At 40.3% G+C, this 16,263-nt stretch overlaps 1 protein-coding gene across 7 annotated transcripts in view; it reads left to right on the forward strand.

Moving 5' to 3' along the window:
- Window positions 1-16,198, forward strand: part of CIITA (class II major histocompatibility complex transactivator) — a 28,356-nt gene extending 12,158 nt beyond the window's left edge. For 6 of the 7 annotated variants that reach the window (XM_038150729.1, XM_038150727.1, XM_038150724.1 and 3 more), the window contains 15 exons: window positions 569-718; window positions 1,895-2,035; window positions 2,170-2,226; window positions 2,963-3,022; window positions 4,152-4,217; window positions 4,673-6,377; window positions 6,491-6,664; window positions 7,518-7,589; window positions 8,923-9,003; window positions 10,023-10,115; window positions 10,463-10,546; window positions 11,289-11,372; window positions 11,852-11,935; window positions 12,582-12,674; window positions 14,043-16,198. In XM_038150729.1, coding sequence (XP_038006657.1) covers window positions 569-718; window positions 1,895-2,035; window positions 2,170-2,226; window positions 2,963-3,022; window positions 4,152-4,217; window positions 4,673-6,377; window positions 6,491-6,664; window positions 7,518-7,589; window positions 8,923-9,003; window positions 10,023-10,115; window positions 10,463-10,546; window positions 11,289-11,372; window positions 11,852-11,935; window positions 12,582-12,654 — 2,924 coding nt within the window. In that variant the 3' untranslated portion in view covers window positions 12,655-12,674; window positions 14,043-16,198. Of the gene's footprint in view, window positions 1-568; window positions 719-1,894; window positions 2,036-2,169; window positions 2,227-2,962; window positions 3,023-4,151; window positions 4,218-4,672; window positions 6,378-6,490; window positions 6,665-7,517; window positions 7,590-8,922; window positions 9,004-10,022; window positions 10,116-10,462; window positions 10,547-11,288; window positions 11,373-11,851; window positions 11,936-12,581; window positions 12,675-14,042 lie in introns of those variants that run through there. The other variant, XM_038150731.1, reaches the window with a different exon arrangement.
- Window positions 16,199-16,263: the final 65 nt, after the last annotated feature.

A 16,263-nucleotide genomic window follows, 5' to 3' on the forward strand; every position in this document is an offset into this window, starting at 1 on the left:
TCTTGGAGGAAAAAAATATGCTTCAGAGGAGATGCATCTTTAAAAACTCTGGTGTTGGTGACTGTTCTTTGGGAGACACTTAACACACACCCTTTGTCCTTACAAGCACTGCAGTGTCTAAGTAGGGAGTCAAGGCCCCCAGCTTATTACTTGTGGCCTTCTCTGCTTTTGTGTAATATTGAGACAGCAAACTGTGCTTGGAAAATCAGTACAGCCAATGTAAGACACTGTTATGTCTTATCTGTCAGTGATCCATGTGTGGGGTCATGTACATCTAGATACATCTGGAAATAAGAGGGGCCAGGAAGGACGAAGATAAAGAAAATTTAAAGAGAAACTACTGGGAAGAAAAAGTGATCTACTACAGAATTTAATAAATACATTTTAGATTTTGAGAGCTAAATAGTTTTCAGAAGGCTATTGTGAATTGTTCTTGCTTTTGGAAAATCAAAACACAGCTGATCAGAATCAAGTGATTTATCTTATCTACTGAGACCTCTTCTTTGGTTCCTTTAACTTCTACCAATGGGATGACTTTCTCCTTTTGTTTTGCTATTTTGTTTTAAAGTGGAAGTCCCTGCAGCTTCTGCAGGGAGTGGCAGTTTCTTTGCTATGCCTCTGAACAGCCACCCAGTGAGCTGCACCTCCCTAACTAACCAGCACATGTCCTGTTCTGTTCCTGCTGCCCATGGGCTGGAAAGAAGCCTCATCATTCCTGGTAGGTAGAGTACAGCTGTAGGTGTGCACCTGTACACAGGCTGATTTACACATGGGGAAAACTCTCTTATAAATCTTGTCATTGACTATGAGCAATGGCAGGACAATGGCAGGTATAGCAGCTCTTAAAGGTGTGGCATTCACTACAAGAATGAAAAATATTCAAGGGAAATTAAAAGGGCATTGCTCCTAATTGAGTAGAATGAATCTTTCATTTAATTGATGCTGGTTATAACAGAACAGTTATTTACTATATGCTAATCTAAGTAATTACTTACTTGTCCTAAGAGTAGGAAGTCACAAAATTTTCATTATTAAACTTTAATTTAGTTCCAATTCCTTTTTCATCCACAGATTTGTAAAGGACTGAGGGATAATTGCATTTGCAGCAGTAGAGCAAAATCATGAGCTATGATTTAGCTCATGAAAACTGAGCAGTAATCCCACTGATGGGCTGTGTAGGCACCTGGCCTGGGCCGTGCTGGCCTGGGTAGCAGAGGGTGCTCATGGTACACTGAGATGTGCTAATGGTAAAGGCCCAGTTCAACACCTTTCAGTGTTCATAACACTCTGTGCTGGAAAGGAACCAAAACCAGTGTGTAAGTTGGAAGTCTTGAAGTACCTCATGCGAGCTGAAGCAGCATAAAGTAGCAGAAGAAATTCTGTCCCACCTACAGAAACTCAGAGCTATGGCTGATTAAATTGCAAGCACTGAATCATCAAAAAACTTTCCCAGTGTGGGTTGAGAGGGAGGATGCTTGTACAACCTGCTTGATGTGCAGTTATTTGGGAAGGATGTAGTGCAAGGAAGGTAAATTTAATGCAGATACATACTATTTACTCATTTACTCTTCTCTGGATCTTTGAATATACATTTCCAGACTTTGCCTTAAGCACTTTTCCTTATGATAACAGAATTTCTCTATAGACTATTGAAAACAGTGGCTGCTAAAAGCTGGGTAATCCCTTGTATTTCAAGCTCATCATACCTTGTAGGAGTTCTTTTTTTAATGGGTTCTTTGGACCTCATGTGATCCTGTGAATTCTCCACCAGGAAGTTTTGCCTAGAAGCTACCAGAAAGGATAAGTACTGTTAGAAAGCTTTATCTCTCTCATAAAGCTCTAGAAAGCAGAACCCTTTAAAAACAGAAGAGTAATTATTCTACACTCATTTCAGGATTGTCAGAACCTTTGACCTCAGAGTGCCTACCAGTCAGTGTGAAAGGGTACCAAGAGAATCCAGGCTTGGCAGGTCCTCCTCAGGAGATATTTAACTTTGTTCTTGAAAATGGCCCATCTGATGTTATAGTATATCCAGGTAAGAGCAATAGTGTTTTATCCCCATAAAGAAGCATAAAGTGCTAAAAAATCAACGCTGCCAACAGCAGCATTGATTAAATTTGGTTACTGATAGCTATGATATGCTGAAAACTATGCTTTGTTTCTTCCTAGTGCTGACATCTCCCATGGAAACACTCATGTCTCCAAATTTTCCAGTTAATTTATGTGGTAAGCAGAAAATTAGGGTTTATATATGTACAGTACTTTGAACTGGAAGAGAAACCATATTGCTTCTACTCAAAGCCAGTTCTCCCCTCCAGGCTTTACTCATATTGACCTTAAAAAAACAAAAATGGATGGTATTTCCTTTTTTGTATTGATCACTGGCTGCTTAGTCTGATCCAAAATGTACAGATAAGACTTGTAGAGCTTCAGGTTCAGCAGCCAATCCCCTGTGTTTGCTATGACATCCAGCTTCTGGAAGAAGTCAGGTTTAGTTAAAACAATGCAAATCCCAGGGTGCTGGAGCACCCTCAGAAAGTGGGAGATGATCTGATGCTGACATGGCCTGAGCATCTTAAATGCTGGAAGCCCCCACACCAACACGATGATGACTTATTTAACTAAGCAATACTGAAACCTAATGCACAGAAAGGCTTATAATGAAATCAGAGCCTTGGTCAGGATTTAACAGTCCCATTTCAGGTAACAAACTTTCCTGAGACACTTTTCTTCCAGCCCTCAGAGGGCTGCTGGAACCCAAAGTTTGATATCAGTGTTGTTTCTGGTCCCTGTGCCCAGTGCAGGAGTTTGTTGCCCTCTGGTGGCTTCCACTACCCCAAAAGCAAAAGTATAACATGGAGATTAAGAGGCAAATATCCCTAGGTGTGGGGAAGTCTTTGTAAATTGTATTTACTGTTTCTGTAAATAAACAATGCCAGTAATTCCAACTGATTTACCGCAGCACAACATACGTATGCCACAAGCCCTGGAATTCCAGATGCAGCAGCAGATAAATCAGCATGTAAGATGCCAAGCCAGTTTCTTTTTCTTTTTTAAAAGTTTTTCACTCCCATCTGCTTTGAACAGTTTCCAATCTAAATGTCTCATGACAGATTTTTTTCTGTTCTTCCATTCTGTTTTCTTAGTTAATAAAATAAACTGTAAATCAAAAATAGACATTAGCCCAAGCCTTCTTTATTTAATATCTTTCTTACTGGAGGCCTGTGGTGCTTCCCTTTTAGAAGCAATTCTGAACTCAAACCATTCTGAAGGTTGCTGGCATGCAGGGTAGGAATTAATTTCCAGATCTCTGAAATGGTAAAATTTGTATTTCTTTTAGACTACATTCTATATCAAGATGACACATTAGTGCATATTTGGGGAGATTAATCTGGTTTAGTTTAGGTAATTTTTTGCACATCTCTGCTGTGCGTGGTTACGAGACTCTGAGGTTGAGTTTGTTCCAGCCTCTGTCAATTTAAATTCTGTCTTGCATCTGCAAAGCTTTTCCTACCAAAAATTTTGTCAAAACTGATACTCTGCAATTACCAGTCTGTAGAAAATGTGTTCTATCTGAAAAATTCCCAGTTTCTTTGTGTAAAGGAGACACTGTTCACCTGACCCTACTGCAGAAGTCTGCAGTAGTTTGAAAGCAAACAGGTGAAAAGAAAGAAAATTGGACAGCAATAGGACTTTGTCAGGGAGAGTAATGGGTAAACATTGTTACCAAGAGTCACTTCTCTGTGACATTCATCTTTAGAGCTTGGTTACAAGGTGTAGAATAACAAAAGGAAGCCATTGCTTTTGAAGCCATAAAGATGCACTATGTGTGAACATGAATTTATGCAAAACACTCACATTTGAAAAGAACAGTGAATGTCACTTGGTAATGGTAAATCTGCTTGCCACAACTATCAGAACAGCTGTGGTCTTGTTTGATGCCATTCTGCCTCTAACAGTGCACATCAGCAGAGTTCTACTTGTGGGAGAATTTTATTCATTTTCCTTGTAAAATGAATAAAATATCTCTTACTCCGAATATATTCTACAATGAATTTGGAAATTTGCATTAATCTTATTGTTAAAATTAGTAAAGCTGAATCAGTGATTATCTACGTGTCTTTGTCAAGTATATTGTTTTGTTTCTCCAGATTTAGAGAAATTTCAAGAAGTTCAAGATTCCATAATTCCTTCTGAAGAACCTTTCAAAAGACCAGGTGAGTTTAGAACTCTTGAACTTAAACCTTACAGTATTTTTTGGGAAAAGATTCGGTGCTTCTTTCCATACAGAGAAGCTCCTTGTAGGAATCATTCAACAACTTGTGAAGCTGTTCTGAGGGTCTGAGCACAATTCTGGTTTGAAGATATTTGACTTGGCTTCCTGCAGCTATCTAGATGTAGTACCTGCTTAGCAGTTCAGTGTACTTCTGTGGTTTTAGCATCTGTACAGAGAGCTCCAAAATTACTCAGTTCATGGATGTGAAAGTTTCTCTTGGGCCTGCACTTCTCAGGTGGATTTACCCCTGCAGTTGCATGGGGTAAATCCAGCCCTTTGGGCTTTATGGGAATGCCTGTGCTTTCACCATATTGCAATCAGGCACTTAAGCCACCATGAAATGGTGCAGTTTGTGGACTGGTTCCTTCAGTTTGTGTGTGCTCTTTATTTCTCTAGAGCAAGTGGAAACTTTCTGTTCATCCCTTAAGGATTATTTCCGAGACACGTGCAAATCTGTGACCATGGAGCGGGAAGTAAATCTGGATCACCTGTTCATTGATGGGACACTTGTTCAAAGTCAAACTGAAACCAAGACTGGAAAGAATAGTGCAAAAGCAATGGAAAAGGAGCTGGTAACCTGCAGCCTGCAAGAGAAGGAAAAGACAGCCATCGATAGAAGCCAAATATTTCAAATCCCACAGCGTAAAGACTTAGAGACTAAAGTGATTGTGGTGCTGGGAAAAGCAGGAATGGGAAAAAGCATTCTCGTTCAGAAGATCTGCCAGGACTGGTCCAATGGAGAGTTTTCTCAGTTTGAATTTGTTTTTTGGTTTGACTGCAAGCAAATAAGCTTGCCTGAGAAGCAATACAGCCTGAAGGAACTGCTGCTTGAATTCTTCGTAAAACCTCAAGAGGGAAGCGAAGAGATCTTTGAGTATGTGTTGCAAAATCCTGATAAAGTCCTTCTGATTTTTGATGGTTTTAAAGGGTTGCATGATCATGAGAATTTTCCTCGTTCAGCCAGCCAGCCTGAAAAGGATTTGTGCAGTATAAAGGAGCTGCTTTCAGGACTCATCCAGAAAAAGATACTCAATGGCTGTACTTTATTATTTACAGCAAGACCAAAAGACAAACTGTACCAGTACGTGTCCAAAGTGGATAAGACTATTGAAATTGTAGGATTTTCGCCTCAGCAGAGAGAATTGTACATAACCAAATACTTTGAAGAATCATTATACTGTGATAGTGCACTGAAATTAATCAAAGAGTGTGAGTACTTGTTCAGTCATTGTTACAGTCCTGTTATGTGCAGATTCATTTGTTTTCTCTGTGAGACTGTGCTTGAAATGGGAGAGAAAAGTCTTCCTTCAACTCTTACTGAAGTCTTCCTGAAATTTTTTCAGCAGAAGATAATGTTTCTGCAAACAGATGTTACAACCACACAAAATCAAGAGAGTCTTGCTACCCTAGCTCGTGTAGCCTGGTGTCTTGGAGAAAAGCACCAAAGTGCCATGAAAAGTGATCTTATTCTTTCTAAGGGAGTTAAAGAGTTTGCTCTGAAGTATGGGTTTTTCCTGCCATTTGCATTCCCCAGACATTCAGATAGTGAAGAAGAGGAATTTGGGAGCACATTCTCTGATTTTGTCATTCAGAATTTCTTGTGTGCGCTCCACCTTTTGTTAGCAGAAGAGCTCAAGGATAAAAACCTAACAAAGTACCTGTCTTTCCTATCCAAGAAGAAAAAACCTTATAACTGGTTAGATTTAATGCCTCGATTTTTGGCTGGTTTGATGTTTCTCCAGGACGACCCCTACTTCTGCTCTCTTTCAAATGAGGATGGAAAACAATCAACCAAGAAGCAGAAGACACTCTTGAAATACATTAGAAGGCTGCAGATTAATACTCTCTGTCCAGAGAGATTGCTGGAGCTTTTATGTTGTGTTTATGAAACACAGAACAATTATCTTCTGCAGCACGTGGCCTTAAGACTCGAGCCAGAGTTGTCTTTTCTGGGCATAGTTCTTACACCACCTGATGTCCACGTACTTCACTCTATTTTGAAAAGGTCAAGAAAAGAGTTTTCCTTGGATTTGCGGAACAGCAGCATTGACATGCAAGGGCTGCAAGCCTTGGTCAGCCTAAGGAATGTGGCATCATTCAGGTTGGTCACTCTCTGCACCCCATAGCATCATCCATAGCACTGTATGTAGATGACACTTTCATGCAACAACAGCAGTCACATCTGTTGCTTTTGCATGTTTTGTCACTTCACAGGGCTTCCCTCAGTGACACAGTCAGGCTCTGGAAATCTTTAGAACAGACAAAAGACTACGAACTGCTGAAAGCGTCCACAGAGAAATTTGTTCTTGATCCCTTTAAGGCAAAGACAATGAAGGACATCAGTGACCTCTCCGACCTTGTAGAGATGCAGGAGAAGATGATGAATTGGTAGGATCATTTATGATCAAAACTCCTCTTATACCAGCAATTTATGAAAACAGGGTTTCACCACCAGTGCTGGACAATGGGGTTGTTTGCTTGTCCAGAGGAGAAGTAACTAAGGCAGCACAAGCTCCTGGGTCATGTCAGGGGGTTCTCCTACTCCCCTGTAAGGTGGCTGTCATGGCAGGGATGAGCAATGACAGCACTGTGCAGAGCAGTCATCAAAACTGCCACTGAACAAGCCAGCTGTCATTTCTCTCTAATCTCTGAGTATGCCATCTTCCAATTGCTTTCAGTTACAGAACTTGGGCTGGTTCTTTATCCCTGTAGCACCGGGGCATAAATGAAAGCCTGTTTTCATTGGTCCCAAATGGCCTGAGTCAGTCCTTTAGCCCAGGAGATAAAATCTTGTGTTATATGGTCTAGAAACCCTGTGCTCCATCCCTGCTGCTGATGTAGCTGGGGGACTGGTTGCAATTAAAAACATGCAGAAGTAAAATTTTGTTGTTTGTTTTGGGTTTTTTTAATGATGACTTCTATTTTAATATGGGTGGAGTATTTTGATTAAAATATAGACAAAATAGTTTCATGTTTGACAGAAAATAGTTTATTTATAAAAATGTATTTTCAAGTTTTATTGGAAAAAGAGCAAACAATTGCACTATGAAAGGCAATTATTGGATAGAAATTACTCAGTTGAAGAAAGGTTGAAGCAGAAGTTACTCTGAAGTTTCCTGGTTCCTCAGTTAATGCAACAGTGGTTAATTTTCTGTTAAAGTTTGCTAACAGATTATTTTTAAAGCACTATTTTGGCTGCTAAAATCTTTATCATGCTCTGATTCTACTGTGATTTATTTAGTGTGCAAGAAGCATCTGGTTGCACCAGCTATGAAATTCCTGCCATCAGAAACCTCAGAAAACTCGAATTCGCGTAAGTGCCTAACTTCTGCTGGTTGAGGTGGTCCTGTTTAAGGAGGAGCAGTGGTGGGTGTTGGCTACAGCCATTGCACTGATGTACAGTCAGCTTAAAGCATTAAGGAAACCCCATTTATTGCTATCTTGCTTTTCTATGAACTCGATTTATTATCTTATGGCCAAAACTCAAAGAAGATAATTTCTGGCTCCTGCAGCACTACAGATCAACAGGGCTCTACCAACTTTTTTCTTTTTTTGTTTTGTTTTAGTTCAGGTTACCTCCTGACCACAAGGTACTGATCCTGTGCCACAGGGCATAAAATATTTTGACTGTGATCCAACTACCCGGGAAATACTTTTCCTCCAGAAATGCTGAACTTTTCTATCTGAGTCTTCTGACATAATTTTCTACCCTATCAGAGCTAAGGCCGTGAGAGGATTCCATCAGAGAATGCCTCCCAAATAAATTTTTAGCACCCTTTTCCTGGAAGATGGAAGGTTTACTTGGTAACACTACTTTAAAAGTGAGGTTTTAGTAACACTTCTTTTGTTTCCTCCAAACTGTGAGCAGCCTCCAAGGCTATCCTATTCCTCAATATATTCTGCCATAGCATGTGAATTTGTTTGGGCAGAAACTGCAGCAGTGCAATGGAGAATTCTCATCACGTTCTCACCTGTTTCCTGTTCTGTAAATCTAACCCAACCTGGCACAGCTATGCTTGGCCTCACTTCTGATTTTATGCTGCTTTCTCTTCTAATTTCCTCTTCCTATTTCCCTTTATTTAAATTTTGTTTAAAATGCTAATCCTTTTAAATAACTGAACTTGTTCTGATACCAAAGAAAATCCAAATAGGATATGAGAGACAAATGCTTGGAGCATGAATATCAAAGTGCAATTTTTGCTTTAAGCTGCAGTAAAATGTTGATCTTAAGTTAGACTGACTTATTATTAGTTGGGGAGAAATAACTTTGTTTTCATTTCTCAGTTATACTGAGATAGATATGTATTTCATCTCAAGATTTTCCTTACAGTGAAAAACCTGAAAAAGATAGAGAAGAGAAATACAAGAATCTGAAACAAGTGAGATAAGTCTTGCAGAGAGGAACAAAAAGTGGCAAATGTCCCAGTGCTGCTGTGCAAGCTCTGTCTTGTCTGACCTTAGCCTTGTTGGTCCTCATCTGGAGGCTTCACAGCAGAATTCCTTGGTGCAGGTGGTAGGGAATGGCTGCTTCTGAGGAGTGTAAACTAGCTTGCATTGGGGACTGTAGGAAAAGAACTCAAAATTTCCTGAGTTTGGCTGCTTGTGAGCATGTGAAAAACCTGCTGCATGTCTGTATTTTCTTCCAGGCTAGGTCCAGCATGTGGCCTTCAAGGATTGCTAAAACTCGTGAAAATTCTTGCAGCATTTCCATCACTTCAGCATTTAGAGTGAGTTCTGCTAAAGATTAACTTTGCTAACATTTTTCCTCAGCAGCTCTTGGTGATGGAGAAGCTCTTGCACCCAAGAAACATTTTATTTGCCAACAAGACTCCTTGTTGGATAACCAAACTGAACAGCAGAAACATTCCCAAACTGTAACAGCAGCCTAAAAGCTGACACTCCCCATCCTCCCTTGAGACACCTGGTGTTGGTTTGTTCAGAACCCTCAGTTCCTTCCTGGGGTATTCCTGGGTGGGTAAAGGTTCAGCACAGAGCCCCTGGGGGCCCCCTCCCTGCCCCGCCACTGACCAACTGCCTGCAGGGACTTGTGACTTCACTGGAGCTCCAGAACATCCATGGCAAACCAACTGTCTCTTAGTTTTAAGCTTCTTTACGCTAGAAACAAGTGTACCAGCAGTAGCCAGGGTTGTGCCGTGGCACCTGTGGGAAGGGTCCTGGGTTGTGGGAGGGCCTTTGGCCTTATGCAGCCCATTGGCCATTTGTCTGAATTGTAGCTGGCCAATATTTCAGGATAACAGTAAAATATGAAATCTATCCAATATATCCCAGCATTATCTGTTAGATTAGAAGGGGAACCAGTATCTGAAATTCCAGTATCTGACTAGGTATGAGGAAAACTTCATTTTTAATACTCCCTCTCTGGAGAAGGAGTGGTTTAGGCAAGGATTTACAGCCGCTGCTGGATTTTGTCAGTTCTGTATTTGTGTGTGCACAGGAAATCTCCTTTCAGCTTAGCTGGAACACAGCTGTTTCATAACTATTTTAATAATCTTGCATATCAAAGGAAATGGGTCAAGGCACTCAACTAGTAAAAAAAAAATCTTATGCTTTAAATTTGGGCAGCAGAAAGCTGCTTATTGGAGAAGCTGTAATTTGTGTGATGCTTCATGCTGATTGAGGCTACTGCAGAGAAGCTTTTCAAGATAGATAGAGTGGTCTCTGAGGTGAATAGACCACAAAAATTTAGATTAAAAGGGAGGCTAATTCTCTCTTTGTCATCACACAGCCTTGATGCTCTGAGTGAAAATGGCATAGGAGATGAAGGAGCAAAGAGTCTGTCTGAAGTCTTTCCAACCCTGACATCACTGGAAACATTAAAGTAAGTGCATTAAAGTAACATTGAAGTAAGGTTAACAGTTCAGGGAAATTTTGAGAAGAAACATATTAAACCTAGAGACTTAAGGGACTGTCTGTTAACAATTATGGGCAAAAGTATCCCATGGGCATGGAAGACCAGTGAGCCTGTACTTAATCAGTACATTCATTAGACAAATAGATTAATCCTTCCTGACTTCTCTTCAAGGGCTTTATCTTGCCTTTTTCTCTGCATTTAGTCTAAACAGACGGTCCAAATTATATTTTTTTAAATTGAAAATTAATTTCCCCCACATTTTAATAAATTAGAATAAATGTGCTCGACTAACAAAGTGATCTCACTTACTGTAGTTTATCACAGAATAAAATAACCGACCGGGGTGCAGAGAACCTCGCTGCAGCTCTCCCTTCCTTGTCTTCCTTAAAAACACTAAGGTGAGTAGTTGTAGCCTGTTGAGTTGTTTTGAAAACATACCTTGCTGTCTCTGTCAGAAACTACTGAACAGGAACAAAGAGGTAACACTGTTCAGCAGCCAGGCTTTTCACTTCATTTTTGCATAAAGTCTTCAGAAAGAAGAGGAGAAGAAGTATGACAGACATACAGAAGCATATCTGGGAATATAGCAAGGATTGGACTGATGTTTAAATCCAGTCCATAATACCCACTGATGAATCATGCCCTGCACAGATGTGCACCACATCTGCTGCACACTCAAAGCTGTCTGTGTTTGCTGATATGGGGACCATGGTCCATCCCACTGCACTGGGAAATCTGGCACAGGCCTGAGGGAAGCAGAGAATGCAAGAAACCCTGGTGTGCAATTCTGGAGTAGTTTGGTGATGTGGAAATCTTTTGAATGCTGTGCCCCAAATCTTTAAACTTCTTTTTTTTTTTTTTTTGGCAGATTTTTAATTTGGTCTGTGTGGACAGAAATGTTCTTATTATCCATAGAATAATAGACTCTAGACCTTTTTTGCTGTACCTGTGCTAGGTGAAGAAGGATGTGGCCATTTGCCTTACTTCAGACAGGAAATACGAATGTGTGTTTTAAACTTTAACTGCAAATAAGGACAAAATGAAAGTTAAGATGTACTTAACATTTTGAAAACCCTTGATCTAATATCTGTGTACATTATCCATTATTCAATTGTGACTATTCTGTTTGGTTTTCTGCAGCTTGTACAATAACAACATTTGTGATTTTGGAGCAGAAAATCTGGCAAAAGTTCTTCCTGCAATGACATCTTTAAGAGTGCTAGAGTGAGTATGAAATCTTTTGAGGTGACCAGGAAAGCTTACTTCACTGGAGACTGAAAATACAAATGTTCAATGTTTGGTTTCGGAGGAGACAGACTCTGAGGAAGAAGATTTTGGGAAAATTTCATAGGGGAAATGTGCTTCTGCAGAGTCCAGATAGTCAGTGAATAGAAAGGATTAAGGAACAGTTCGCCATAAACCCAGAAATATTAGTGTTAAAGTGGGAGGCTCATGAGGGAGCTAGAAAATTACCTCAGGAACATGGAAAATGGAATCTCTCAGATGAATTAACATACTGAAGTTCCCATTCAACCTTCTGAGTATATTATTACAGGTTTTTTGAATTGACAATCTATTTTGGGTTTTTTCTTGTTTCTATCTTACCCCATCTGCAGATTAACCTATATAGCGTTTTTTATTTTGAATGAAATGTTTGATTGCACCATTTGATTTAGATTAACAAAGTTGTTTTTATTCCTCAGTGTTCAGTATAACAAAATAACTGGTGTTGGAGCCCAGCAGCTGACTGAGAGCCTACGAAAATGTCCCCATATGAAGAACTTAGTGTAAGTCTCTTGCCAGGCTGTTTGCTGTACCTTCATCCTGTAAAACTGGGTTAGCAATAATGCTAAAGCTGCCTTCTGCATTTGTCAGATTTAAAAGAGGCACAAACGAAGACATCAGCAAAATACAAAAGCAGAGATGTTAAAAAATGTTCTCTCTGGTTTCAGCTGCATTTGTTCCCAGCGGTCCCAGGCAATCGAGCTTGTCTTGACTGAAACAGTTTCCACTGAGCCTCCCTTTGTTAATCTTCTGCCCTCCCAGAGAACCAGACCTACTCTGTGCTGCCCACTTGTGTTTGAGGGATAAACAAAGAGCAGCCATCATTAGAGGTTAAATAGACTGAAGCTACCAGTACACATTCAGAGGGAAGGTTAAAAAAGTTACAGAGACAGGAGTGCAGTTGTGTAACCAGAGTCAGCAAGATTATGGAGTATTGAACTGCTTTTTTCTAAATCAAAATGCATTTCCCTTTGCTCCATAGCTTACGTACTTTCATAGCATGATAGCCAAAAGGAAGGACAACTTAAAAAAAAAAAAAGGGCAACAACAACAACCAAAAAAAGGTACAAACACATCAAACACACTAAAAGAAGGTAAAACAAATTACACTTCTTAAAATCTCTTTCCTTTCTGAATTTGCCCTTACAGGATGTGGAATCCTACCATTCCCTATGGAGTTCTTGAACACCTTCACCAACTGGACTCCAGGATCAGTGTGTAGATTCAGAGGATTCCATAAAGGTAACAAACCTTGGCTCCCTGAGAAAACCAGGTTTGTTTCCGTGTGTTGATTCCAGGCTCACTGGCAGCAGGCACAGTAACAGCATCCATGTGTCCATGGGCAAGTTTGGAAATGGTGCCCTAGAGTGGCACAGATCAGTGTCACATCAGGCCCCCTTTCCTTGCACTCACCTTGCACCCCACACCTCCCTGGCACCTGCACTAGCAGACTGCAAGTGCTTTATTAAGAAAAATGGACCTCCAGAACTCCCAGTCCAGCCCAGTTCAGTGACTGGCAGTTGCCCTGCTTACCTTCTCGTTTTTGTTGGGGAAAACTAAAGCTCTGTATACTGCTCATGTTTAATAGATGAGTTCTGTACTCCTCAGAACTTGTTTTCTGTTGGTTTTTAGTAAGCCCTTTCCCTTTTCCTTTGTTGAATACAGATCCTTAACAGCTGCTTGTCTGACTGTGCAGCTGTACCTGTACTGTACTCAGAGCAAAACACTCCCTCCTACATTCCTTGTTCTGTGTCATTGTGTGGCTTAGCCACTGGCAGCCACTTTTACTTCATTGCCTGCACAGTTTCAAGGATCCTTGAAGTAATTGCATTGTGAAGAATTTGATAAGTTTGTTAATGATTACCAGGATCTGATGCCTTGATGGTCCTGGACTGAAGGAGCTGCAGCCAGCATGGGATGTTGGGGAGTTTGTGTAGGATTTCTGTTCCAAATTTTCTGCCATGTGCTTCCTCTTGCTCTTTAAAAAATATTGTGTGTGTTGCATCAGTCAAATGATCCTAGTGAGGAATGAGATGCCAGAGTCAAGCCAGATATCAGATGTGCTCCGGTTTCTTTAGATGGCCAGGAAACAAGTTGCAGTGTGATCACCAGCTGCATGAGCCATGCTTTGAATGGGCCTGGCCATGGGATGGCTGCAGCTGCCAGTGGCTCCCTGGACCACACGGTGAGCCAAGCTTGTGCATGACTCCTGCTCTCAGTGGAGTAATCTCCACACTGGGCTGTTTGCAAGGCACTGACCTGACTACAGGGGCAGGTTCAGATGCCACAGCAGCTTCACAGACCAGCTTTTTACAGCAGCAGTGAAAAATCCTGGTGCTCCTTACTAGCCTACAGTCAACTAAATATTTGTCCTGTTGAACAATCCTACTTCTTGAGAAAGGAGACACTAGGGATATGATCACTGTGAGGAAACCTGCATTAGCTCTGAGGATAAATAAGAGCAGGAACTCTGGATCCTGTCTCCCAGCCTTGAAACATTCAGCATCCACCAGCCACTGTTGTCTGTTTCCAGAGCTCATTAAATCTATTACTTTTGTAACCTTAATCTGATGGGTGTACATCTAATGCTCTGTTTTCTTCATTTCACAGGTGTCATAAAGAAGAGGGGAGGGTGTCCTCTGTGCTTTCCTGTCTTCTTGCTGCTTTATGAATCGGTGTTCTCATGTTTGTTGCAAAATGTCACATTTAAGTTTCTAAGCAATGCTTAAATTGGGTGAATAATAGAGCTTTAAAATGCTATTCAAAGACCCAACTGTATTTCTACTTAAGTAGTAAATGTTAAGCAACATCAAAGATGGAAAGAGCATCTGGATACTATGACCACCATTAAAGGAGACCAGGAACCACAAGGATATTGTGAGTATAAAATTCCATCAAGTCATCGAAGAGCAAACTGAAAGCTGCTCAACCTGCAACATCTGAAGCACTGACAGATCAAATCTGATTGTTTATTTCATGGTGCCAGTGGTAACTGCCATCAAATCTGGTCTGATGATTTTGGCCTTCCAAAGCTCAGTGTTACAGATTTCACCTGTCTGTATGGACTGATGGGAAACACTGGGGTGAGGAGCATAAAAGAATCATCAGCCCTAGCAAATGTTCTGATAGGATTATCCACAAGATTCTAGAAGTTGCTCTTTTCTTCATAATAATCAGTGAATCTAGAAGTTGCTCTTTTCTTCACTAATAATCAGTGCTGCCTTAAGGGATAGGAGCATATCTTATCTTCTATGACTTGTTACAGAATCCTTCAAAAAGACTGGGAAAAAAAAAAAGAAGAAGTAATGAGAAGAAAGGAATTGAAAGTTAAAAACTATGAAGGATTCTTCTAACATTATTGCAGAAATCCAAATAGATTAAAATAGCCAGTTTATTGCACACAAATCCTCAAACAATCTTTGAAGGTTTTTACTTTGTCTCAAATGAGAACTCTAAATTCATATACCTGGATTGGTATTTAATTTCTTAAATGCAGCTGGCAGCATAAATGTTTACAAGCACCAGTTTTATACTTGACAGTGAGATCACTACTGTGTGTGGTTTATGTGGCCTTCTGGTTCTGAGTTAGGAGTAACCAGGCAATCAGACAAAAGCACATTTCAAAGCACTATCATGTCTATGCTGCTGGTCTCAGTCATATGTGGGCCAAATATTCATCCTGCTGACTGCAACAGCAAACCAGTTGTCTCTTTTATTCTTTTATTTCTGCTCTGTGAACATGAAGAGAACTTAAAATTGGGCAGAGGCAATTGTCAGGTCAGGAGCACCATTCTGGCTTCCTGTCACGATAAAGTCTGAGACAGAACAACGGAAAGGGATGGAAAAAGCTAGGAATGCTCAAATGCTACAAATTGGGAAGTTTTCACTTCACAGTTAGCTCAGGGTTATTTCAACAACCTCTTTGATATCTCTTCTGCTAGGAAGCACTGACAATACTGACCCAAGGATCTGTGCAAACTAGACTCTCTCAACTAACTTCTCAAATACTCTGTTTCTTGGTCTTTAAAAATTCACAGATTTAAAGTTCAAAATCACAACATTCATTTTCTTTCCAGCAAGTTCTACTTCTCTGCTTAAGTTTCAGTGCCTGCAGAATCTTGACAGCAGGGATGTGGACAAATTAAAGAGAGTGGACAAATTAAAGAAACAAGGGAGAAAGGAAGGTCTGTTTGTTGTTTCTGAGGGCAGGGAATCAGATATAACATGTAAAGGAACAGAGAGCAAGGAGGAAAAACTCTGTGGAGAATATGATTGTAATTAGAATGTGGGGTTTTTTTTTTACCATCTACATGGTTCTTCTCTGTAGCCAAACTCTGGCCAGAGCCATGGATAAAAATCTTATTCATCCTCTCCTCTTGGAGCTGCTTGAATGGGAGGTAGTTTGAGCCAAATCTGGTGTGATATTCCCATCAGCCTGTGGTACTCCAGCCATGCACATCCGTGATGAGCCCTTGTCTTGACCTCTCCTAACTAAGCTTTGGATGACAAATGGCCTTTAGGGATATATTCTGCAGCTGCACTTTACCATGACTGAGTCTGAAAATGTGCTAAATATTCCATAGGCAGCTGAATGTTACAGGATGCTGTCTGGACTACTAAAATCATGTTGGGTGTACTGCTGTTCTCTGAGTTAGTGGGAATGTATGTTTATAATGTACAGATTGTAAATTTTGATACAGTGTTTTGGCTGTCTTTACACATCTTTTTTAAAGTATCAATAAAAGTAAGTATTCTGTTTAACAGTACCTTCTAGTACCCGTTGAAATTTTGATTTTTCTCTTGGAAACACTATGAAACCACACAGCAACTG

This window comes from Motacilla alba, chromosome 14 (genome assembly GCF_015832195.1).
Source record: "Motacilla alba alba isolate MOTALB_02 chromosome 14, Motacilla_alba_V1.0_pri, whole genome shotgun sequence".
NCBI classification, from domain to species: domain Eukaryota; kingdom Metazoa; phylum Chordata; class Aves; order Passeriformes; family Motacillidae; genus Motacilla; species Motacilla alba.